This window comes from Pipra filicauda, unplaced genomic scaffold, assembly GCF_003945595.2.
Source record: "Pipra filicauda isolate LSUMZ 115617 unplaced genomic scaffold, ASM394559v2 scaffold5_size6683894_pilon, whole genome shotgun sequence".
Classification (NCBI taxonomy): domain Eukaryota; kingdom Metazoa; phylum Chordata; class Aves; order Passeriformes; family Pipridae; genus Pipra; species Pipra filicauda.
The window spans coordinates 2260525-2286998 of NW_024104754.1; the positions used below are offsets into that span (position 1 = coordinate 2260525).

Here is a 26474-nt window from a genome sequence, read left to right on the forward strand (position 1 = left end):
TTCAGTCAGTAGGAAAAACCTTGAAAACTGCCCCATCCGTGCAAATGCAACCCCAGATAAGGCTGTTGCATTGTTGCAGTTTGTTAGTGCAATTTACCTAATCCTTATGCTACAGCACAGCTGAATTGCTGTTGCTAATGTTGTTTGCATTTTGGTTTGATAACAATCAGTCATTCCTATTCAGTAGTTTTGATATGTTCAGTTAAGATGCTGTTGCATAAGAAGAGACTGTTTGACAGAGTGTGTTTAAAGGTCTTTATAGGGAACTTCAAACCTGAGAGCCATGAGATGTGGGATTGCACATGTGGATGTAAAGTCATGTAACAAAACACTGTGTTACGAAATAGCTGAAATATTATTGTGAACTCCAGTGGGGAAGTACCACAGGCAGCATTTATTATACTACACTGTGCATGAAAGGGACTCCGGATTTGAGCAGCTTGGACCCATGAGAGATTTGTGCTGACAAAGCAGTTCTGGTGGTAGTGGTGCCATTGCACTGACTGCTAGCTGAATTGGAGGCCCAAGTGTTTTGGGGTTCTGTTAAGCCATATCAGTCTGATTGTGAGTGATTTTCTGCCAGAATACACTGTTTTCTATCCACTGGAAAGAGTAGACTGTGTTCAATCGTACTTCCTGAAATATAATTATTTAGTTTGTCTTTACGTTTCCCCCTCTTATTTTGTGCTGTACTTGTTTTGATTTCTCAGCAGTGTTCCTGAGTGAGCTGCAAAAACTGCTTTTAAAGCGGCTCACACTGTAATCAAAATAATATTTAAAAAGCATTGAAGAAAGACTAATGTTATAAGGGAAATTGTATGTTTACTTATTTACAGTTATTAAATAGCCTCATTATTGTTAGGCACAATTGAATAGAAACAATCACTTTGAGGAATTATCCATGAAAAGGAAGCCTTTGATAATAAATGAATATTGGAAGTTGATGTGTGCTTGTTTCTCTGAGAAGCAAAAACAGTGCTAGATTGACCCCTAGTTAAGAGGTTTATATTGATTGTATTTAACCCAGACTTTCCTTCCAGATGAAAACAAATTTCTAGAGCAAACATACTTCTGCACTTAGAGGTTGTAAATATGAAAAGCAGAGTTACGGATCAGCTCACCATTTTACTTTTTCTTTATTTGTTTCAAATCTTCTTATAAAAATATATATATAATGGGAGGGAAGAAAAGAAACTGTTAATTAATTAATAAAGCCACTGCTGGGCACAGTGTCATCTTGCAGAGACCTTGTGGTGACCTTACAGAATTACTGCAGAGAAGTATGACTTCCACCCCTGTCAGAGCACAGCCTGCGCTGGGAGGTTTCCAGTTTTTCTCTATCTCAGCAGCACACACGTAGTTGCACATACATTTCCTCAGATGAAGTCTGTTTCATAACACTCATGCAAAGATATGTTGGTCTTATGTATCGGGCCTTCTGTATTTTCAAGGTGGCAATCTCAGGGTGGGACAGTAACTTGGCTTGGAGGTTCTTGCTGACTTCTTACTAAGTACACACGATCCTTGCTTTTTGCTTGCTCTGGAGGCTAAGGTATGTGACCAGAAACAAGGCACTTGTGTTGCCACAGTTACAGAATTTACCCTTCTGTCGAAGCACGTTACAAACATAAATACCTTTCTTGTGTGACCTTTCATCTCAGCTGAAGCTCTGCTCCAGAAAACTGCTAAAGATCAGTCAGGGACACACACCATATGGGAGAAATAGTGTAGGAGGCAGCCCATAGCTGCCCAGGTGAGGAGCTGAACAAAGCCACTCTCATCCTGTATTTGCGAGTCTCATATTACCTGTCTTTAATCTTCCTTGTACAATTCTTGCATAGCACATCCAAACCGAGCTCACCTGAAGGAGCATATCTTTGCTTTCCCCTCATTAAAACAGTGTATCTGAAAATAAGAGGTGTGACTGTCTGAGGGTAAAAGGAAGTATTTTGTACCCGAAACTTTAGGAAATTTTTCTTCCTCTTGTCCTCATGTTCTTCCCCATTAGATGATTACAGACTTGGCTTCATCTAAATCCTGTCAGTGTAAGTTTAAAGGTTGACTGTAATGGTAAGAAAGATTATGTTAAAATGGCATATTTTTCGTAGTAGTTCTGCTCTTTGTTTTTGAGACAAATCTGCTGGCTTTGCTAATAAAGACACAGGTTTACAATTGCTAGTGTCACACAGAACGGTTTGAAGAGGTGTGAGGTTCTGTTCTGACACAGAAAATTCTGGCTAAGGTGTGATTTTCTGCCTCACTCCTACAAGTGGTAATGAAAGAGGAGAAAAGCTTTATTTTACGATCTTATTTTGATCTTGTTTTGAGTTTGAAGCACTGTCGCTGACAGTCATCGTCATCTGATTTTAAAGCGAACACATTCAACGCAAATCACTGTGAAAAAGTAAATATGGAAATGTATACTTCTGTTTTTCAGCCTTTTGGAAACTTGGACTTCATGTTAAAGGCAGTTAAAATATTATTTTTTTTCCTGTAAATATATTATCTATTGTATGTTTACACAAATGTAGTAAAAGAAAACACATAAATCAAATGGACTGTTTGTTCTTTTTATATTTTCTTTGTCCTCTTTAAAGTGTATGCAATCTTTCCCACCCCTCCCAACCAAGTCCTATCTCCACCCAAGTGCATTTCCTTAGTGGATTTCTCTAAGAGACAGAATCAGAGGGCTGCATGATGGCATTTCTAAATTTAAATTAGATGGAGCAGAATGGGCTGTGTAATTTGCTTAATCACTGCTCATGCTGTAATTTCCTTGGATTTGATTTTTTGCAGTGCAGTCTTATCTTTAGGTTTTTATCTGGTAACCAAGTCTGCTATTTGGCATGATTTCAGAGAGCCTGGGTGCATTTTTCTTCTTGACAAAATATCAAGGGGATTCTGTGATAAAGCAAATTCTGCACACAGAGCTTTTCAAGCACGATAAATTGATTTAAATGGGAGTGTGACAGAAAAATATATGCCTCCAAAACAAAGAAATGGAATAAAATCTAAAGCATAGTTGATTAAAGCCATGCAGAAACATTCAGAAGATGATAAATCAGTAAATAAATTGAAAAGATGCAGATTCATCTGCTGTTATATAAACTGTACCTATTCTGGGATTGGGATTCAGCAATTTCAGTACAGGCATTTCCTGTATTTATTTTATCTGAATATGACTAAATGGTACTTCACTTCTGCTATTTCAGGCCTTGTCTATCTCATTTTAATGACTTGATAGTCTGACGTATACAAAACAGTCTGTCTGTGTTCAGTAAGTTGTGGTAAGATTTTCACGTGGTTTATTTTCTATTTTCCACAGTGCATAAAGATATGTTTTTGCTATTGTAGCATTACATTTTCCTAATTTGTCTTTATTCTTTCCTTTAGAAATACCTAAATTCTATTCTTGTACCTATACTGTCACTAACAGTGAATGTTTATATTCTGTTAATGACAAAGGCAAATATTTAGCAATAAGCAGGTGTTCTAGAGTGAAGCACCAGCTTCAAGCAGTGATTCCCCATGTAGTGTTAAACAACCAAAGATCCTTTTTGTGATAGCCAGTAAAGTATGGATAGCCTGAAATGTATGGAAATTTCTGATTGAGCTTGCTTATAAGAAATACATTTATTAATTTGTAAATGTACTAAGAAGACAGAATCTGAAATCAGAATTAGGCCAGAGTCTTCTGTGGGTCTCAGAACATAGGATTAGGCAACAGCAAGTGTGCTATTTGTTTTCCACTTTGTAACAAGATTTGGGTAAAAAAGAACTATCAGTATGATAATCAGTTTGGGATTATTTTGTGAAAATCTGTAAGAACATGAGGCACTTTATATTGGAAAACACAAATGGATAGCAGGCAGATGACCTGAGATTTTACCTGTCAGTTCAGTAAAGAGCAATCTTTGGAGTATCGGATGTCTGGATTTTGAGACAGCCATCTCTGCTTGATGTGATGGGTGAAGAAAGGGCCCAAAGATCTTCAAGGGCTATTTCTTTTGGGGGCTCTTTCTCACAGGGGCTTTTCTCCTTATTGTTCTGGAGAAAAGAGAAGAAACAGTGCACCATGAGAGTGGTGTGCCCTTGTGAGTAATGCTCACAAGGGAGATGGTTCATTGCCAAAATGGTATGACTGGTGCAGCCAACTTAGAGGAAGAACAGAGTGGTACTGAGAGCATCAGTGATCAATTATTTATTGTCAGAAGAAAGTAGAGAAGCTGGCTCACATTGTTAAGCTATAGCATATATTCCCCGAGAGAAACAACTGCAGGAGTATGGACAGCTAGTACAGGAGTATTGCAGAACTCAGGTAATAGTCGTAGTAAAAGCATCTGATAAAGTAGTTACTCTAGGTTTTAAAAAATATGTGTTGAAAGATCACCTTGATGTTTGGCCTAGGACTTCTACAACTGAAATCATTTATTTTGTGTTAATCCCAAGTTTGCCAGTAATGTGGGCCCTGCCTTCTCACCTTCTCTGCTGCTGGTTAGTGGTAGGCAGGAGATAGCAGAAATGCATCTAGTGAAAAGTGGCACTGTGGATTGAGATTGTGAGTGAGGAAGAAAGAGAAGGAGAAAGAGAGAGATATATATTCGGCCAAGCACCTGTTGTGGTCTACAAAACTTTCTCCAGTGTTACAAGACAGTAATTCCTAGTATCTGGCCACGTGTAGGCCACCTTTGCATGGGGAAGCATCAGAAGCCTGACTCCCTAGGGCTACAAACCATCACTACCTGGGTCCTTATTACACAGCCCCTAAGATACCTTTTGCCAACTGGAGAACTGCTGCTCTTGGGGGGAGCATTTGGTGTGGAACCTGCTTTCAAATCTTTGTACACAGGAGATTCTCCCTTCATCAGTCCTGAGTCCTTCCCATTAGAGTGCTGGGGTTGTGCTATGCAATGCACATGGACAACAAAGGTTTGTCTATTTTCTTTACATGTACCTGGCTTATTTTGGAGTGTCTGTATTGTAAAAATCTCTTTTTTGCTGCTTCTTTTCCTTTAAACAGTTATTAGTTCTTCACTACTTGCAGCGGAAGAGAAGGGACTAACCACAAAGATGTATTTTATGTATCTTATGTGTACCAAAAGCATTTTTTAGGAATTTGGGGATAGCTTGCATCAGAATGATAAGAATTGCCTTTCTAAGTATTAGCATATAAAAATATACCCAATTACGTTCACACAGTAGAAGAAAACCTATTGTAGTGGTGAAAACTGCAGCTAATTGCAAATAAAGTCTTAATAAGAGCATGCAAAGAAACACACTGAAAAACTTGACAATGAGTGGCCTTAAAAACCGTTGGTATGAAAATTCCCCCACAGCACCTTCCCAGTAAGGCAAGCATGTGATTCTGTTTCCTCCTTTTCTCCTATCCCCAACTGTTCCTTGTCAGTGCTCTTCTTTGCCTTAGGCTATAGCAGTAGTTGAAAAGGTTAAAATGTGTTCGTTTTCACCACTGCATGGATATGAGGCAGTCAGCAAATGGAAAAAAAATATTGTCTTTATTACTTGTGCTGTCAGATTAGATGCAGGAAGTGTCTGTTCTTTAAGCTGTTGCATGATAGAGTTTGTAAATCGGTAGAAATCTGAAGACAGAGTGAATAGGTCACTGAGTGTAGTTTTAAAAACTGCTGTCATGTTGGATTTACAGAACTTGAAGACTTCTGGTAATAAACAAGCTTATGATGATTTGATAACTGTTGCTGTCTTTCATAAGGAAAGCCTTTCCAGGCTTCATAGCACCTGTGGAATACATTTTCGAAAGCATTTTGTAAATATTTGGTCTGTTAATTTTGAATGATTTAAAATCATTCTATGATGCTACCTATGAGTACAATTTAATTTACTGCATTTTATTTTCATTTCCAGACATTACAGTAACCAGATAGGTCTCATTATCTCAGATTTCAGAGATAATGCCTGGAACTTCATTACCCCATCTGAATCTTTAGACAGTTACTTAGGTCTTTCTTTGTGTGCTTAGGTTTCCCAGCAAACAGTGTTTCCCTAACTCCTTGGCAAATAAGTTCCCTTTGACATTTAATTTGACTAATGAGGTGACACAATTTTAGGCATAAATTATACCTCCTATGTCAGCCCACACCCTGCTGAGGTTATCTTCATGAGAGACCATGTGTAGGCAGTCCTATCAGTCTTCCCCTCAGATACTCAGGTATAGAAGGAAGTTTCACTTTATGCAGAGGTGCCCTGGAGGAGTCTGAACAACTGAGCTTTCTGAGGGCATGTTTTGAATTAATTCCTCTCCTTCACTGGCAACACTGCCCACAGGGCTTGCTGTATCAGACTCATGAGTAGACTTGTCCCATGGCAGAGTGGGACCTTCATGCAGAAGATGACAGAGTTGACATCCTTGGCAGTCTGTGGTTTTGTTTCTGGTAGGGTTTGTCATCCTGAGCATGAGGTGGGGCTAAATGAGATTGGATGCCCCCACTGAAGTTGTATATACGATTCTGGCTTACTCTACCAGTAGTTTTTTTCTGAAGCTGAGTACTCAAATCTTTTGGAAATTATATGGTGTATTCTATGTTTTGTCTCATGAGATGAATAATCAGGAAAAATTTTACAGAATTAATCGGAAGGAAACTGCCATGCAGTTTATGATGGCTGTGGACGTGGTAGAGGAAATAAAAGAGAAAATTACTGTCTTCCTACAATTCAAGTTCCTTATAAAGGTAGATTAAATGTGGACTAATAATGTATTTCTGGGAAAATGCTATTTTGGGAAAAACAGAACAAAAAAGTATCAGCTGAATGGTGAGGAAGAAGAAAAGAAAAACACCCTATACAATTTGGGTTTTATCTTATCCCAAATGAAACATTCCAATTTTCCATCTAAAAATAACATTTCAAGACCAAATTCAGTAGCAGGTGGAACAGAACATTTATCTGTTGTTTGAATGAAGTGTTATTTCAACCCCTTGGGACACACTTTTGTTTTTTTAATTTGGGCAAGGAAAATGAGTTTTTCCCTTGGTTTATGTGTGTGAATTACTAGTTGAACTGAAAAAATAAGTATTTCTCATGTTCTTCCTCTCACTAAGTTCCAGGCAAGGACTAGATGCAGACTATGGGAAAGTGAATGGTTTGGGAAAGAAAATGGGAGAGTTTTATCCCCAAGTGGAGTAGCATTTGTTTTGTGTGACTGACCAGCGATATAACATAGATTTGCTTCTACGAGTATTCAGCTGGATTATGGGTGAGATTTAAATAATATGTTACTAAGCTTTAGGATGTAATAGCTTGTCTAAAAATAGGATTGGATTATTAAGATTAATGTAATCTTTGTAGCTTTTGTTATTATTTAGAATGCAAGACATTCAGTCTTTAGTGCTAGAATTGACGATATTTTCATCTCCATTTCCAAGAAAAAGAAATGTTAAAAGAATAATTTAAGCATTGTTAAAATTCAGCAGGCAACATTTTAAAAGTGAATACATCCAAACAGCTCCACAGAGCAAAGGATAAAACTTTTAAATTAAAATCGCACCATAAAGGTCATTTTCTGTCTCAGTTATTATGTGTGCTTAGTTGAAACCTACATGAATTTCAGCTGATGGACTGTTCAGGTTCAGCTCATTGTGCACCGTAAGGACTGCATGACGTGTTTTATTTACACTGAACATCAGCATCCCTGTTGCCCAAGCTTGTTTTCTGGCGGTTCCAAAAGGGAATTATAATTGTTTACCCTTATAATATAAGGCAGTAATATAGTCTGATTGGAAACAAAGATGTGCCATTTATTCATTGAATTATTTGTATTCGATAAAAGGACAATTTTTTTCCTTTGGTGTTATTTTTGTAGCTTCTGTGAATTTCTTAAGCCGTAGACAGAGCTTTGAACCTTATTGATCATGTCACCAGCATTCACTGAAGAAAAATACCAGTTGCTGACATCAGTTACAATTATGTAGCTTACAGTGATACAAGGGACATTATTTTTATAGCTACAAAGTTTCATCTGCTAATACAGTTTTTGTATGAGGATACACATAATATGAGGTATTCGGTATTTGTGTTTCATTGCCTTGTAGTTTCTGAAAACCAAATGTAGTGTCTTGGAAATAAACATTTAGAGCTTTTACACTAAATCCTGTGTATTGCAAATCTGACACCAAAACTCTCGTGGTACAGGATTCTTATGAATCCTTAATTAACACTCTTTCTCCACCCCTGCAATAAAGTAGCTTTCTAGCTTGAGTTCAGATGAGTAGTGCAATTTCAAAGGAGCTTTAAAACAGCCTTTATGGGAAATCACACCACTAAGTAAAATATCGATTTATTAGAACCCTTAAAGTCATGCTTTGGGGAAGATGAAAGGGGGAGCTGTTTTAGCACAGTTTTTGATGGAACAAAGGCAGTGTGCTCCAGTCAAGAAAGCAGAGCTTGTAGTGTTAAGAGTAAATATATGTTTGATATATATATATATCAAACATATATATATATCACATGTGTGCCTGAGAAGCTAAAGGCAGCAGACACAAAAATGTAAATAGCACATATTCCCCTGAATGGTTTTATACGTCTGTACCTGACTGAATGTGCCATCACTGTCTTTCAGAAATATCGACAGTATATGTCAGGACTTCTCACTCCTCCTTATGGTGTTATGGAAACTGGCTCCAACAATGACAGTAAGTATAAGAACTTAGAAATCAGATGGTAGAAAAAAAGAGAAAGGGGAAGATGGAAGTCCTCTGGTTATGGGGTTGAAGTTGAAACGTTAAATTCATTTTGGTATTACAACTGTATTTATACTGCATGTAGCAGGAAACACTTTGGAACTTGCCTAAGTGTCTTCCCAACTGTATACAAGTGTACATGGAGCTGTACAAAAATCTGCACTCTAAGCCAGGCCTGTTGACTAAAGCTTACTGTATGATGTCATGTAACATTTAACTAGTTATAGATGTTACATTAATTCCATGGAACATGGCCATGAGTCCTGCTAGTAAAGTAAAAATAACAAACTGTCTCATTTTTTTAGTTAGGATGAGCTACACAACTTGCTAGAGAATCTAGGTTAGTGCCTGAGCAGACAGCTTGCAGTAAACATGCTACTCTCTGACCTTTGTTACATAGCTGAATAAGTTTGGGTATGTCTGTGCCTCATAAGAACCTGTCAAGTGGGATAGTGCTGCAGACATGAATCCAAGGGCAGCCTTTGGAACTCATCATTTGCGTAAATCAAGGTACTTTTATTTATTGGCCAGGGGATTATTTAGATGCCAACCAGGACAGTATCTGATGGCTAAAAATTGCATCTGCAAATTTTGTGCCATATGCTGTGTGTTCAATATGTTCTATATGCAGGACAGTAGCATAGCATAGCATAGCAATGCTAGTTAGTGCAAACTCAGTGCCACATTGACTTCCAGATACTAAGACATAGATTATGTTAAATGAGAAAGTATAAATAATTCCTATATACATGCTTCAGATATTAAGTTGTGAGAAAAGTACTATGCTTAGCAAGCAGTTTATAGTATTTACACAAATTAGCTTTTTCGTGTTCACAAGAGGAAACTTTTTTCTGAATAAATCTGTTTTTCTCTTTAAAACTCATAGATTAATGTGCATGTTATCAAAATATTGAACCTTCAAATTCCCTATTCTATCAATAAATATCTTCATTGTTACTTAAAGAATGTACAGTATTTATTTATTTATTTATTTATTTTCTGTATTCCTTTTTTAGGAATGCCAGATAAAGACAGTATGTCAAGCAGTGCTCTTTGCCAAGTTGCTAAAAATTGTAATAAGGTAAATCACACATGGTTTTGCACTTCTTTTTTTTTTTTGCTGGGGGGGAAGGAATTCAGTTATGAAAAATGCAAAAGTGCAGCATTAAATTGAAAAGAACCGAGTGCAAATGCAAAACATATTCTTGCATTTGAGCACAGTGTGCAAATTATAAGGATACTTTAGACATTGTGTCATATAACTGAAGAAAGCAACTGGTTTGGGATTATTAGCAGGTGTACTGCTGCCAAAGTTTGTGTTACAGTCTGGTTTTCCTGTCTTTGTTGGAGAGGTGCTGAGGGTAAGTAAGAAAAGCTCCACTGTGACAAGACCAGTGGATAACCAGTGGATCATAAAATTCATGATTAAATCCTATTTTAAGGCTTGACTGAATCTGAACTGATGTATAGGCATTGTTCTGGCCCTTTGCTCAAGGAGAATTTTCTCCTGTGTTCAGAGAGCAGCTTTACATTCCAGTTCCCCTTTATAAAACAGTTCTGTGCCTTCAGCCTCACCAGATGAGGACCCATGTGAAAGAACTCATGAATATTTCTATGCCTGGTTTAATAGTGGAATATAGTATATATAGAGAGAGATAGAAATAGTGGGAAGAAATAATGTCAGGCATTGCTATAAAGATTGATAAATTTTAGAATTTTTTTATGGCAGGGGTAGAAAAGTTACAGTAATAAGCAGATGCTCGGATGCCTTCTTTCTGGACACTAGAGTTTAATTGAATTGATTTATGTGATGTCTTTAAAAGGTTAACGGTATTTTTGTTGCACAAAAAAGATCTCTTGACAGCAGATAAAAACAAGGAATATTTTAACATGTTTCCTTGACGCAAAAATAACTGCTTCCACCTCTCCCTGTCTGTCTGTCCTGCTTCCTCAAGGGTACTGACCTTTCTTAATTGTCACATTCAGCCTTTATTAAATGTATACATGTAGCAGTGTGCAGTTCCTTTTCCTACAGTCGTATTCACTAATGCTATACCACTTCCTGACACAGCCTTATCCTGTAGGAACATAAACATTTTTCCACGCACTGAGTAATAATTCTTGGATACTTAGCACCTTTCATTCTGTAAGCATTTTACAAACTAGTTAACGGATTACGCCGAAGTGGTTCTTTAAGTTGTTGGCATTTCAGTGAAACACTGGGAGTTAAGTCAGGTCAGGGGTCTTGCTTGGCTTCTCAATGAAAGCAGCAGGTGCAGAATCCAGAGTAAAAGATGTTGTTTTCTGAAGCAGATAAAAGTAACTGATAGAGGTAAGGAGGTAAAAACGTCCGTCTCCCCTAGAAGGTGATAACCCCCCAGTAATGGGAAGTGATGCTCAGCTGAGGGTAGTAAACACTCTCAGGTGCAAAGTATTTTAGAAACTGAGCAAAATTTAGTGATTAATACCTTTGCCAATAGCTGGGCTTTTCTAGCACAACAGGACTGTTCCTGCACAAAATAATCACTTGAGTAGAAGACAGAACTTGGCTGGGACTGGGGCTGAGGCAGGCTACTCGGTGACTTTTACAGGAATAAGGTCCTTTGCAAACCATATTATCTTTATTTCCAAGACACGTGTAAAAAAACAGACATCCTTCTCCTTCCCACACCGTACATATTTCCGTGGAGGGAAGCTGAGTGAGTAAATATGTGACAGATGCTTGTCACCTTGTTTCATCCTGAAGGAGCTCAGGCTGTCCCATGACAAATGTGGCAGAAGAACCTACACAGCATAGAAATGGTTCATGAATTCTAGTTCTGTGTGTTTTCCATATGACCACAGTTCCCTTTAATTATGTTAATTGAAAGGTAAATGCAGCAGAGGTAAATACCTGAGTATTTTATTTACTGCATGCAAGCTGCATTCCTGCAGTTTTAAACTGTACAGCTGTTGCAATGCTTACAAAAAATGTTGTTCTTCATCACCTGTAGTCAGTTTTGAACAACCAGGGAGTTAGTGGAATTGCAGGGCCAAATTCCCAGAGTTGTTGACAGCTATTCGAAACAAAAAATCAGGGTACCAGAAAACAGCACTGTGTTTGTAGATTTTATCTATTTTGCTTATTTTTAGGGTGATATATGACTTCCAAAATGATGTATCAGGATAGGGAAGTGTTTCCAGATTGCCAAAATGATGCCTGTAGGGCAGGCAGCAAATGAACTTGGAGAGACCTGCAGACTACTCTGTAATGTCCAGAAAAAGACTGAGTGAGGAGCTCTCTGAGATTCAGAGAAAGTTCCTCAAAATCTTTCATGTGATTAGAAAACATTACAATCTTAGACAGAAAGAGATAACATCTTCAGTAGTTCTGATCATTATGCATTTTTTTCAAGGTATCTGTGTGTTGTTTTAATTTTTCAGGGAATTTTATAGCTGTGAATAATTTGCTTCAAATGAAATTTAATATATTCCAGTCTGGAAATATGAAATGCATGCTTTTCTCTTTTAGCATGTGGTGAGTCTTTTAGAAGCACTGTAATAGATGATTTTCCATATTTGCTAATCATTTGAGTTTCATCTTCATAGTTTAATTTTTTTCTCCTGTCACATCTATTAGTTTTTGATGAGTAATGTAAGATTTTTCTTTTAATGCATGCCTTGAAATTTTCTCACCATATGGGGATGTTTGGTTTTCCTAGTTCATTAAAATCTACAAAAAAATTTCCTATTTGGAGAAGGCAGCAAAGAGATTTTTTTTTACCAAATGTGAATTCATTTGCATTTAGGGTTACATTATTGCACATCATTTAATGCAATATAGCAGTTAAATTGAGCATAAAATACTGAGAGTATACTATTGTCTTCAGTTATATTTTGGAGAATGGAAACAAAGTCAATTTAATGCTGACTTACATAAGGGAAAATAACGCAGCTTCAGTCTTTTTTAACTAGGACAGGCCAATATCTGTATACTGGTCTGTGTAGCTCTTAGTTTTTGAAAATTCCCATGGGGTAGAGTTGGATATGTGAGATGAATGTAACCCTAAAGCCAAAATGACAAAATCAATAATAATTTCAAATACATTTTTGGAAAAGACACAGAAGAGTACTTAGAAAGCATGGGAGGTCGGGTTCCAGTGTGCAGGCAGAATGGGTAGTAGTTCTGGTTCCATGTGTTACCAGCAGAGCTGGCAGCAGGGTTACATGATGTTTCCCACTACAGGATCCTGTCTTACAATTTGGCCACTTTTTCACTGTTTACGCTGAGTTCACCATGCTGAGAGTATTCTCCTGGCTGATTGTTAAATTGAAATGGATCAAACCTCTCTGACACTGAGTTGGAGGAAAACACATAGCACATATTAGATAGCTTTTCCCAGTTATACACCAGCAATCCTGTCCTTTGGACTAGAAGCTCGACATTAGGGCCTTATTCTGGAAGTAAGGAATACCATTTGTGACCCCTTAAAAAATAACCGTGTTGTTAAGCATTGAAAAATCTCAGTTGAAACTGAGTCACCAGAGTCTCGTTACAGTTTCACTGCGAACTTGTGCACACGGGCTGTGGGCGTTGCATGTGCAGAATCCCAGCACTGCTCGGTCCTGGGCTGCTTGGGCATTCCTGTGTCAATGCTTAACGGTGTGAGGTTTCTCTCAAGGACTTCTTTTAGTTGCTGGAGCAACATTTTGACTATTACAAAGACACACTGACTGAAAACCAGACTTATTTCCCCTGTGCTTTTACACCCTCTACTGGTGTCCAAGCAGGAAATGAGTTAAGGAATAGCCCATCTGCTCTGGAGAATGTGAGATGTAGGATAGTTTAAAGAAGAGGGCATTGCAGGACTGAGTTGCAGAGACACAGGAATGAATGTGGGCGGACCTGCTGAGAATATGAATCTCCACTCTCCAATGGACGCTGGTGCTGAATACTACTTTCTGATATCAACAAATGTCTTAAACTCCCTTGCAAACTGTAGATGCCTAAGAGAGCATAGGAATTATCCACAGAAGGAACAGAAATCCATGATTTATAAGTTATTTATTCAAGTAGTAGATAGTAAAAAAAATTCTAACCCTGATAATGATCGAAGCTGAAGTTTCGTATTCTTTTCTGTTATGGAATCTCCATATTGCATTTTGCTAAAAGAATTCCCACATCCTCAAGAAACTACACAAAAAAATTCTGCTTGAAAGGAAGGCTGAAAAATTAAGTGCTCAAAAGCAGAGTATTTCAAGATTGGAGGCTAACTGAGCAGTGTTAATGAAGACCTCCTAAATGTGTTTGTTATGCTACAGACTTTGATTACCTGCTCACATAAATTTTTCCTTAATTGAAACATCATCTCACCTCAAAAACCATGCTAGCTTTCTTTTTGTACAACTTGATCTTTGTATAGGTTTAAAACCTGCATAAATCTGTGCCTTATTCATTGAAAGCATACATCCTAAAAGGGGGAAGGTGCTTCTTCCTCTCCTTTGTACTGATGAAACCGTACTGAACTCAGAAGATATAAGCATATTAAGTTGTGCAAATTCATACAATAATTCTTGCTATTGGGTGAACACTATGTATTTTTTTCTGAAATCTCTCATGCTTTATTTCCATTTGGTTCCTATATTGTCTTCAGGTTTTTATTGTCATAAAGAGTTACAGGAGCTCCCCCTTGTGCACTACGTAATATTCGAAAAACGCATGGATTGAGTGAATGTCTCCTTTATGTTTTTCATGTAATGTCTCCAAATCCTGTAGACTGGAAGCTTATCAGGAGTGATTTATTTTAAGGTATTTTGTATACCAAAGCTCCTATAGGATGTGCTGCAATATTCATCTGAAAGTCACCTTTTCATCCATCTTCTTCCCTAATTAATTTGGTGTGGTAAAATATAGATTCCTTTTCTCTTCTGAGTTTTCAGTAAGGCTTAGGAGCCATGTTGACATTTTTGCATTTAAATAATTTGGGTGATTGTGAAAACATAATTTGCCTTTCTATCAACTCTAAATGCATTTAATGCAATTATATAGAAAAGATTTTTCACTGGACAGAGAAAGACATAATCAAGATTTAATCCTCAAAATATTGCAATTTCAACATTGCCAGGCAAATGAATATTCACTTATTTCAATTTTCAAGCACTTAAGTATAGCTCTGGGCATCTGAAAATACACTGTTTGTAAAGATGACATTGCAATTCACTTGGTGCAGCCTTGAAGAGCCCACACAAGACACCAGTAATAATCATGTTCATTCACCATATTAGCTACTCTAGCAATACACACAATCATTTTCCTTCTGATTTCTCTGTATTTCAGTTTACTTTTCTCGGACAACCGAAAAGAATGCTTGTCTTTTAACATATTCGGTGTATTGTCAAATGTGGAATTTGATAGAGCATTAGCAGAATTCTAAGGGGAATGTTTCACATTCTCATGAAATTGTGAGCCAAAAAAAAAAGAATACAGAGAAAGAGAGAACAGGAAAGCAGACAGTGTTCTATCAAAGTGCAATGACAAGGTGTTGGTTTAGAAGTTGTAGTATCTCCAACTTACACATGAAAACTGTGTTAAAGGATAACTACTGTGTGGATGGTTTATATAACTGCCCAGTGATATGTGTGCGTTAATTCCTATTCTCTTTTGGGCTCCATGCCAGAGTCGGTTCTCCTATACATTGTTCACATAGGGTTAAAAAATAATTTCATTTAATTTTCTGCTTTTGAAGTGATTGCATCAAATAACTGTGTGCAAATATTTCTAAATAATGTCTTTGTGCAGTCCTAACTGTACCAATTACTTTAGGGGGCTGCTCTGATATTTTGGCACCAATTTCACATATATGAAAGTAATTTTCTTAGAGTCTGTTCAAGTTCCTCATTTTGCTTTAAGTGAAAGTGCTCAGGGTTCAATCATTATCACAGCCTGTAACAATTTGGCTAATGCAGAGGCTGTGCATACAGTCCTTGGCGATGAGTCACACGGTGACAGCATATGGCAGGGGAGATAACAAAGACAGGAGTGTGAGAGGAGTAGGAGTCTGTGGAAAATACATTTTTCATACATCAGTAAGGAATTTCATCATGAAAAACATGAATGTCTTTCTGTGTCATCAGAGCTCTTTAATGTAAACAAAATTGTTAGTAGGTCTGCTGGCTTACACAGGTAGACTTTGTGTAAGCTAAATTGTTTCAGAACCACCAGGGAAGGGTTTGGGTACATCACTATCTCCAGTTCCAGCCGTACGGAGATGATACGCAGCTGTAGGCTTCCCTTCCAAATGCCAGTGTGAATAGCAATATTTCCAAGGAAAGCTTGCAACACCCCGTCTTCTGTTGTACAATTCAACTACCTGGTAATCTATGAAATATCTATGATCCATGATTTCATTGGGTACCCTGACTTCTGGAAACCCTAATGGGAGTTTCTACTGGAAACAGTTTCTTCTGCTGTATCTAATCATGTAATTGAGCAGACCAATACAGAACTAGCCAGAGTAGCCCCAGTGTGAAACCTGCTGGCCTTTTTCAGAGTAGCAGGGTAATCAAGTACTGACCCCCCAGACTAACCTTCTCCTCACAAAAAGGTTGTGGAGATGCTTGGGGGTAGAACAGGGAAGGCAGTTTGGCTGAAGAGATGTTTTCCCTTTCAGACTCCTCATGCCTAGCTGAATGAGTGTTTAGATAAATAAACTAAAAATGGAAAAAATAACAGTAATTCCTAGAAAATACTAAAATTTGTAAAATACTAAATATTGTGAATTAGGTGTGTGACCTTCCTTCCATAGGAGCATCACTCTAGTTTGATCCACTAGTTTGAGGACACAGCCTACTGCCTTACCTGCCAGCACTGGCAAGGTCAGTTTGATAATATATATTGTGGAGTCACATTTGATGACTCTTGCTCCTTGGCTGTGTTTTCTGTGTGATTCTGTCTCAACCCATGAAAAACATGCACATATGCTCCATTTATCTCCTGCAGTTGAAAGGCAGAAAGAGGGGGTAATTATATCGAGAAAAAAGATAGTCCTTTTCAAGGTTCATGTCTTCAGGCAAGTCAAGCGTATACAAGTAACACACATTTGGCACTTATATTTGAAACAGCAAAAGGAATTTTTTTGAATCTTGTAATTATTTTCTCAAGTTTGGCAGAAAAATTGCATCAGGGATCTTAAAATCAGGTTCTTTCTAGTCACTCAGATCATCTCTCACAGCATTTTGACTGCCTGTCCTGCAATGCATGATGGAAATTGGGATTCAACAAAGTCAATTATAGTTCTGAGTCAGTAAGAAGTAATCAATGTGTCTGATCTGATCATTTAGCAGCATCTTTTTTTGCTTGTGTACGGATGACAAAAGTTTGAGAGGTTAATAAATAGTGGGGAAAAGCTGTCCCACGATTTTGTTCTTTTTCTTGCGTTAGCTAGTCAAGAGCAGAAGCCTATTGTGCTGGCTGCACAGAATAGCACCACCACCAAAACAAGTGCCCAGTTTGTGGAGCTCATTTAGAGCCATTCCAAGTTAGAATTACATGGGCAAAAATGTCAGATTTCTGCAACAGAGATGAAAATATAATTAGCACTGTTAAATCCAGTGATGGTTAAGGAGAAAGTGCTGTTGAGGTATTTATGATTTATGACTTTCATTATTTATTCTTTTTGTAAATTTCCTTCTGGAAGAAAGCTTGGCACGTGATTTGGAACATGTTTGATCTTTGTGTGCTTTATCATCAGTGATGCAGCTGTCTTAAAATTAAAGATAGCAGTTAGTGAGGAAATACAAATACACATAACTGAGTTGAATAGTAGAGAAATGAAAAGAATATATAATTTAGGCTCCAAAATAAAAATTTTTTAAAAAAATCTTATTTTCAATACCAGTTATTACACTGCTTCTAATTAGGATTACTCAGACACTCTTATTTTCGTCTCCTGAAATGAAATTATATAACCAATTTGTACAATAACCTTAAATATGAACTGGATGGAGAAAGAGCCAGTAGCTTAACAGAGGAGAATTATGATTATATCTTTGTAAACCTCTAGTACTGCTTTGTCCATCCTCACTCTTTAAAGTAACTGACTTCAAATGTATGAATCTGAGGAGGCTAAAAAAAACACCTTCTCTCACGCCACTCTTTCCTTGTAGCCATTTGCACAGCGGCTCAGATGGTTACTTTTCTCCAGGACACATTTTCTGACCCAGCCCACCTTAGAGCCTCATGAGCAGTGACACCAGAAGCAGAGGTAGGAGGGGGTGGCTGTGCAATGCAAAGATGGTGGGAACATCAGCTCCCAGAGCAAAGCACATTTGAGCCCAGGAAGAACTGTGGCACTGTGGCTGCCCTTCCACAGCAGCTTCCAGTGGCCTGCACCAGGATTGAGAGCACACATCCTCTCCCATGTACCTTGTCCTACATCTCTTCTGTCTACAACTGGCTATAGATGCCCTCTCCTCCATCAGGCTGACATTCCTGCTTACCTGGTGATAAGGGAGCAGAACTGTCAGAAACACATAAACAGCTGTAAACAGCTGACTTTGGCACAAAGCACTGCCGAGTTTGATCACTATGGACTGTCACTCTTTTCTGCCCCAAACCAGCATTTCTGCCAACCTACATTAGCTGCACAGGAAGCAGAGGGGCAACTGGCAGGTGATCACTTTGTCAGGCCAGCTTGCAGCTCTCTTGCACTTCACCACTAAATCACAAATGAATCTGTGTGATTTCAGTCTCCTGTGTTTAAATACAGATTTGTATAATGTATTCCTGTTATTGCTGTAATATATATACAGATCCAGTTAAATATTTGCTCCCCTCTCCCTCCTCTTGAGTTGTCTTAATTAATTGTGTTCAAAGCCAGTCTAGATTAGGGATTTTCAGTTTGTGGTCTGCAGGCTGCTGGGTTCTGACAGCTGTTCCAAGTAACACTGAGAAATAAACCTAAGGAAAGCCTATTGTCACTGGCTGAACAAGGTTCCTTATCTTGACTGGCAAAACTGTAGGGGTCCACAAGATAAAGGAGCCTGACAACCCCCCCTTCCCTTTTGTTTCCCCCAATTCATTTCACATTCTTCCAAGTGTCAGTGTTAGCTGCTATGAATTCCAGGGCAATGTTGGAAAAACCTGTGTTGACAAAACTGTAACAGTAAGGTTTCTGGTATTCCTTATGTTATAAATACGTAGCCACTGCTCCACAGCGCTCTTGGTCCTGTCTTCCTAGTATGCTGGTCCAAACTGGAGGAAGGAGGAAGGAAAGGAAGACCAGGGATTTGCCTTGCTAGAACTCCTGAATGCTACTTATTCTGTTTGGTTTCTTCAGTGTTACAGTCAATGTTCTTGAAATGCTGTCTTTTGTCTTTTGTCTGGCTTTTCTGCCATGAGGTTTGGGGTAGAGAACTTAAATTTCTGCCTGGAAAGTGCCATGTGACCTAGTGGCAGTGCAGACACTGGACAATCTGCAATAATATTGGCCTTCAATATACCAGAAGTTCCTCAGGGTGCATCTTCCTTTCCCCAAGACAGTCTTGTAGCCAACTGTCATGAAGAAGCTGAAGATTCCTACATTATTGAGAAATTATGTTTTTTTTAACACGAGGTAGCTGGGAATACTCTGTGTACATTCAGTATTTCCAGGCAAACTGGTTTGGATTACAATAATTAAATTTTTCTGGAACAGGAAACATTTTCACACTGTGATTTGCTTAACATAGTGCAACAGTCATCATCCTTTATACAACCCACAAAGAGTCACTAAAGAGTCAATTAAGCCGAAGAAGATTTTGAGATTATGTTTAAAAAGGAGGTGAGTGTTTGACAGATGGCAGGAGCAGAATTTTGGCTGGACGAAACAATATTTCTAGCAGTGATGTGAAAATAATGCCAACCTTAAAGAGAAATAGGAGAAAGGGGATAAATTACAAAATACATACAATAGGTGCTTTTCCATTTCACAAGGACAGGGCTGGTTCTGTGATATCCCTAAAAGCCAGACATCACAGAATTTACACAGCTTGGGCTACATACTGAGAGAGGTAAAAAGAGGTCATCTCTTTCAGAAACATACTATGGTGAATTGGGATGTAAAGAGATGTGGTTAGCTAGGGAAAATGTCAGGTAGAGTAATTTCACCTCTCCGTATCAGCCTTGGGTTAATTATTGTACTGTTCTGTGTGCATTTGAGGTTCTGTGTGCATTCGTGGAGACAGTTTTTTTCTCAAATTGTAATAAATATTCATTTAGCAACAAAAGCATCTCAGAGTACGTTTAGAAATGTCTGTCCCTCATTAGTTATCAGGGAAAATGAGCTAAATTCAAAACAATAAGAAAAAATGTGAACAGCCTGGTTTAAATAGTAGCAAGTTAGGGAGCTGCAAGCTCTGTAGGAAGTTAGGAAAGAAGAAGCAAATTTACAAATATGAAATACTTACTATTTTTTAATTAAAATCATATTTTATTTGAATTGGCAGGAATGAAAAGTATTACCCTTTTACTATTTTATTGGATAATAATGCCCATTAACTCAATGTTTGTATGTTATTGACGGATTATTCCCATTGCATTATGGAATTAATGTGAAAAACAGGGTGTGTTGACCTGTCTCGTTCATATCAATAATTTGATTCCAAATGCCTCTGTATGTTTTCAATCAGTACAATTACTGACACTGTGTCTAAAGAATGCTGAATTAACTGATTAACTAATACAATTATGAGTTTCATTTCATGTTAGTTGAAAGTGTGAGACCACAATTGGATTTCAATATAAAAGAAAAATAAAACCTCTTACCCTATACAGCTTGAGAGACTTGGATGAGACAGTTTAGGTAGCATGGTTCAGCACATCAGCACCCTCCATTTTGACAAGCTTTTTGTAGACATCATAGGAAATAGAAGTTTTAAGGAAGATAAGAAGGTTGTTTTGTGGATATTTGTCAAGAGCAGAATGCTTGTCTTTTCCACTGACACACAAATATGTAAATTAAACAGAAGTGCTTGAATTTTTTTTTATGTTTATGACAGAAGACTTAAAGCTGTTAAGTAGAGAAATACTTGGCTGAAAGAAGAATGTTTGTGCTTTTTGTGAAATGTGTTCTGGTCTAGCCTTCAGTTTGGGATTTCTTTCCTCTGTTTACTTTCATATACTGCAGAAACAACCATTTACGTTTTTTAGGAAATATATTCTATGTAGATGGAAAACATTGGTATAGATCATTAAAAATCTCCTTCTGTGAAGTAGAAGACCAGAATGTGTTGCACTGGATATTGTTGGATTATTCCTTCTCAGTTTCATTTTTAGCAAAAATTTATTTCTGAAAAGGATGACAGGAAGAAGCATGAGGAGTAGATAGGGAAGCTGGAATCTGAAGCTGATGTGCTGCACTCCTTCAATGTTTTTTTCATTGATGTACTTTCACACAATGCACTATCCTGAATTTGGAGAATAAGGAGTGTGGAATCACCAGAAGAGGCACAAAATGGATTTAAATTAACTTCTCTAGCCCACTTGGCAGAGGCTTTACATTGTTGCTGACCTCCCCAGGGTATTCAGGAGGTAGCCTTAAACTGCTCTAGCCCTGTCTCACTTTGATGACTTTTCATTTCTGTGTTAAAATCATTATAAAATTCTCAGTGTGAATTTGTGGACACTAGACTTCCAGGATTTGAGTTGCAGCATTCAGCAGTGTTTTCAGTTGCTTATTCTCATCGCTTGTTGAAGATGTGAGTAGATACTGTTGTCCCCATTTTACTGATGGAGAGATTGAAATACTCAGAGGTGGAATGACTAACAGGGGTCGCACAGTACATAAACTACTGTCACCCAGGAGGCTGTGGTCCTCTTGCCTCACTTGGTGGTGTTTTGCCTACACTGAAGTCAAGAGTTTTACCACTAATTTTAATAGGTTCACAATTTCCCACGATAATTCACACTCCATCCAGGTTTTGGTACCCATGTGTTTGACATGAAAACACTTAATTTAAAATTTCACTACCTGGTCCTCAGAGGGCAATTCAGGTGCCTGGATGTAATTGAAGCCTAGAAGAGCCCATCCGATCCTGTTTGTCTAGAGGGAGTGCCTTCTGGGAGGCTTGGAGGTGGGAAATGCTTACCAAGATTATAGAGGTATCTGGAAACAAGTGAATTAAATTCATCAGAAGCTCATTAGTCTTTAACTTCATTTCACTTTGCTTGTGTATCTATAACATGGGTGAGACACAGGTCTTACAAACTGGTAACCTTACTGTCTAATATTTATTGTACTTTTAAATCTTCATAATTATAGTTTGTTTCTCAAGAAGTAAATAATTTTGGGTAAACATACTGTTAAAGCCATGAATACTAAGAAACCAGTAACTTGAATGAGAGACAATGGAAAAAAATGGTTTATTCTTTTGTAGGGTAAAAAAATGCCACAGCAGACAAACCCATGACAACATTGTTTTTAAATTCTTTATGACAACTGTAGTCACACCTCTATCAGAATATCAGGAATGCTCACAGCAGAGTTAGCATTTTCTGACATTTTATTCAATGCATGCAGTGTAGTTATAGCAGCTGTTTCATTGTAGCAGGGAAGCAGAAAAATGACAGGAAAATAAGACATCATTAGCCATGTTCTGAGGTTTTTTTGTGCACTGGTCATAGTCTGTTTCAATATTCCTTTTGCCTTTGACATTCACAGTGAAGTATGATTTTTGGTAATGGCTGAATCATTTTGTGTTTAATGGACAGACATTTGTAGTTCGTCAAGGAAACATTGTAGAAGTGTTAATAATGCAATTTCAATTTAACTTTCTAAAATAATTTTGCTACACTGAATATTTGAGAATTTAAAGGGGCGCATTTTCCTGTTTATGCTATTAAAACATGTAGATACCTAAAGAAAAGCAATTTTAGAATGTATTTTAAAATACAGCGTAGTCTTCACATTGTATTACATTTAAAGAATATAGATTTTAAAACAATCATCATTATTCTGAGTATTTTGATAGTAGCCCATTTTCTGACAGTATTCAAAGCATTTTACAAAGGTAGAAATTATTAGTATCCCTCTCTCCAAAAAGGGGGAAATGAAACACACTGTGATTACGTGATTTGTGTAAGGTCACACAGTCAGAAAAACAGAATAGAAGTGAGCTGTCTTAACCACTGGTCCTGACAATTTCTACTAGGCTATTTTGCTTGGTTTAGTTAGTTTGTAGTTAGTTAGATATATGGGTATTTGGACTACAGGTGCTGTAGCTTTATGAAACTCAGAAGATTTTTAAAATGTGACTACTTTCTTTCCCTAATTTTGCAAACATCCTGTGACTGTGTGTTCCTGTGTTCATACCTTGCCCTTCTTCCCACTTTTGCCATTTACAGATTTTCTTAAGAAACTATAATAGTTGTCTTCTGTGAGCATGGGTGGCTTGAAGATGCTTTAGTAGTAAAATTTTAGACTATGAAGGCTGGCTACAGATACTTTTAGAACAAGTTATCTTTTTGGGTAATTTGTCCTTTGTTAGTGGCGAAGTGTTGCTAAGTCACCTACAGACCTGGCATGAGGTCAGTCATTAGCAGTTTTGGACTTTTCCAGTTAGGAGATGTGAGGAGGCACTTTGCTCTTTGGCTGCCACTGCTGTCTTGTGGAGAGTGCTAGGGAGCACCAGGCTGCTCCCTACATTTGTGAGAGAGAGTGAAGATGAGAATGAACTGTTTACACCATGGTAGTAGTGAAGGTTGTGTTTCCACTTCCACTTTTGTTGTCTCCTGAAGGAGTGTGGTGAGGTCTCCCTGTAGTAGATATGACTGTGATCTGGGTTGGACAGAGCTCAGTCCTGGTAATGTGTTCCAGCCATCAAAAGTCCCCGTGACAGGGAGTATGTGCCAGGGTGTCTTATGGACAGTGCACCCTGGGGTGTTGCTTAGAGGTCATAACATAAGTTGTTTTCTGATGACAAGCAGTGGTCAGTGTATCAGCATGTTCTACACAGGGCTACTCCAGAGATCCAGTATACATTAACAGAGCACAGAAATTCCTACAATATTGGTTACATTTTCCTTCAAATTTTGACAAAAATGTGTTTCAAAGGACCTTTTTGTGAGAGGATCTTTGGTCAGCTGCTTCTCTGTTGTTTTTCAGCAAGCTGCATTCAGTAAGTGTATTGTTTTACCTGTAATATCCTAGCAGAGGTTGATGCAGTCTGCATAGATACTCTCTCACTGCAGCTGGAAATATGACCAATGGAGTTGCCTTTAGGATACTCTATCCAAGACTGCTTTCCACCTGAAAATGCACTCTAACTATAGCTGCACTCCAGCCATGATACTGTATGCTGCTACTTTATCCCTGCTATATGGTTATTCTGTAGTGCTGGAAATACTGATTTGTATTGGAAAAAAAGCCTTCTCTACAAAGGCTCCCCATCTTTGGAATTCTTATCTGTGTATTTGGTCTGAAGTAGCTCAGGTAGATGACATTACAAAAAAATGGAGAAAATTATAAGAGTAGAAGGGGGAGGTGTTGTGTGGGAGGGCTGTGGGGACTTTGGCTAACTGTCAGCTGTATCTTACTGACTGGCTATATTTTTGCCAAAATTATGGGAATGGTTTTATGGTATATTTTATTTCCTCCACTGTGAACCAGAGAGGGCACTGGAAGCCTGTTGGGAGATGTATACAAGGATATTCAAACATGTCAGTCAAAATATCAGTCATCAGGAATCATTTGGAACTACTAAGAGCTAAAATGCTCTACTTCCTGAAATACACTTCAGAGACTCAAATGGCATGGGCCTGACTCAAAACTCATTGAGTCGATTAGGGACTTCCCAGTGATTTCAGTGGGATTTGGATTAGACCCTAAATCACCAAGAGCAGTAAATACTGAGGATGTAAAACAAACAGACCTCTCAGTGATGTGACTGTTGCTGCTGACACCTTTTGACTTGTGTGGCTTTTGTCCTTTGTTTCTTCTGGATCCCCTGCCAGCCAGCAGGAAAACAGATGTCACTTGCAATTCTTTTCAGTGCCCCAAATGAAAATAAAGGGATCAACAGTAGTGCACAGGTTTATCTGATCACCCTGGTAACCTCACATGCGATGGTTAACTCCAATCAATACCGAAACTTGTTCTCTGTTCAGAGATCAGCTACACTGAGGTCATGGGAAAAACATGATTCATTGGCTTTTGTTTTATTTTGTCTTAGTTCTACGCAAAACACATTTCCTACGTTAGTATTTCAGAGTAGTAAATTAGGTTACCTCAATCCTTTCATTTTAGAGATCCAAATTGCTGTAGATCTAAAGCATTCATTCATATATAAAGGCTCAGAAACATCCCTTTGCAGCTATTTAACAAGAGGAATAGAAAAATCTGCAAGAGATGTTCTTGGATTTTATTTAGCAGATTCAAATAACTTGACAAATACAGAGCTCGTGTTAGGTCTCTATTATTGTATTTTTCATTATGTTATTTATTTGTTTGCACATGGCTTGCTCAGTGATGTAAGAAACACAAAAATAAAGGTAGGCCTTGCCCTGTAGTTAGAAATATAAGGCCTATTTCTCCAGAGATTAGATGTGTGCATAAAATTATACACATGAATAGTCCTATTTAAGTCTATAGTATTGCTCTCATGCATAAATATTTGAATCTTCAAAGGAATGGAGGCTAAAATTATTACTTTCTCTGCTTCACCCCAATTTAAATAGGGAGTTTTGTGGTTGTCTTTGTGAAGGGTTTGTTTGAATGACCCAAATGTGAATCCATAAATGTGCAGATAGGGAGCTTGTTAATGCTGAAAGCCTTTTTATCACAATTTCTCATAATAATTTTGTGCTTTTTCCCTACCAACACCTGCACGTTTTCCTTCTTTACCTTCCAGACCCATACGTCCTCCTCCCCTACAGGGCGGATCAGTAGGTCATAGTAAAGTGTTTGAGTGTGCACTAGTTGGAAAAGGCGTGAAGTAGCTAAAGCTCAAGATGGTATTGCTGTGTTGCTTTATCTCACACTGAAGGAGAGCTAAGAGGAGGTACACTGGTCATTCCTGTGGCCAGGAGATGAGTAATAATTTGTAAACTGTTCTAATTGGCTTGCTTATTTGAGCTCTTTGCATGATAATTTTTCCTTTATTCGGAAGTCCTGAAAAATGTGATCATCAAGGAGCTCTGTGACACAGGTATATACTTTAATCACATTAATTCTTCAAAGATACCAGGATGTTTTGTGACACTCCACTCACTCTCTGCTGTTTTATAGGGAGAGTTACCTTTTTTTTTCTAAGTGCTTTCTAAGCATCCCTTAATGGGAGATCCAAGATCGTAAAAATTCACAAAACATTTCTTGCTTGATCTTCAGCCAAACTGTGACAATTGTTCTCAGATACTGTCCCTTACAGAATCCATATCTGTTCTGACAGGAAGTTGTTGCTGGAACACTGTATCTCCTATTAACTAGTTGATATTACACTTCCCTGCCTTTGAAGCATGACTTGCCTTTCTATAGTAAACTCAGTCCAAGCCCCATGTTTCCATTTGTTGCATTTCAGCTCAAATAGTGCAGCCAGGGTTCACTGGAGCAGCTTTGAAAGGCTGTAACTTTGGGGGACTCTTGGCTGGGCACGTCTTTTGGGTGGTAATGACGTTGTTCCTCAGTAGGAGTGACTGCCTTGCTCTCTGGTGTCCGGGCTCACTGCTTGGGGAGCTCTGTTACTGATTGTCTCTTTAAGCACCACCCTGTGCTTGAACTTATTTTAGACTTGTAAAGCTGTCCTCAAAAA

General features: G+C 38.0%; 1 protein-coding gene across 5 annotated transcripts in view; it reads left to right on the forward strand.

Moving 5' to 3' along the window:
• Positions 1-26474, forward strand: part of RAPGEF4 (Rap guanine nucleotide exchange factor 4) — a 154068-nt gene that overhangs the window by 64906 nt on the left and 62688 nt on the right. For all 5 annotated transcript variants that reach the window (XM_027733598.2, XM_027733596.2, XM_027733595.2 and 2 more), the window contains 2 exons: positions 8594-8666; positions 9731-9795. In XM_027733598.2, coding sequence (XP_027589399.1) covers positions 8594-8666; positions 9731-9795 — 138 coding nt within the window. The remainder of the gene's footprint in view (positions 1-8593; positions 8667-9730; positions 9796-26474) is intronic.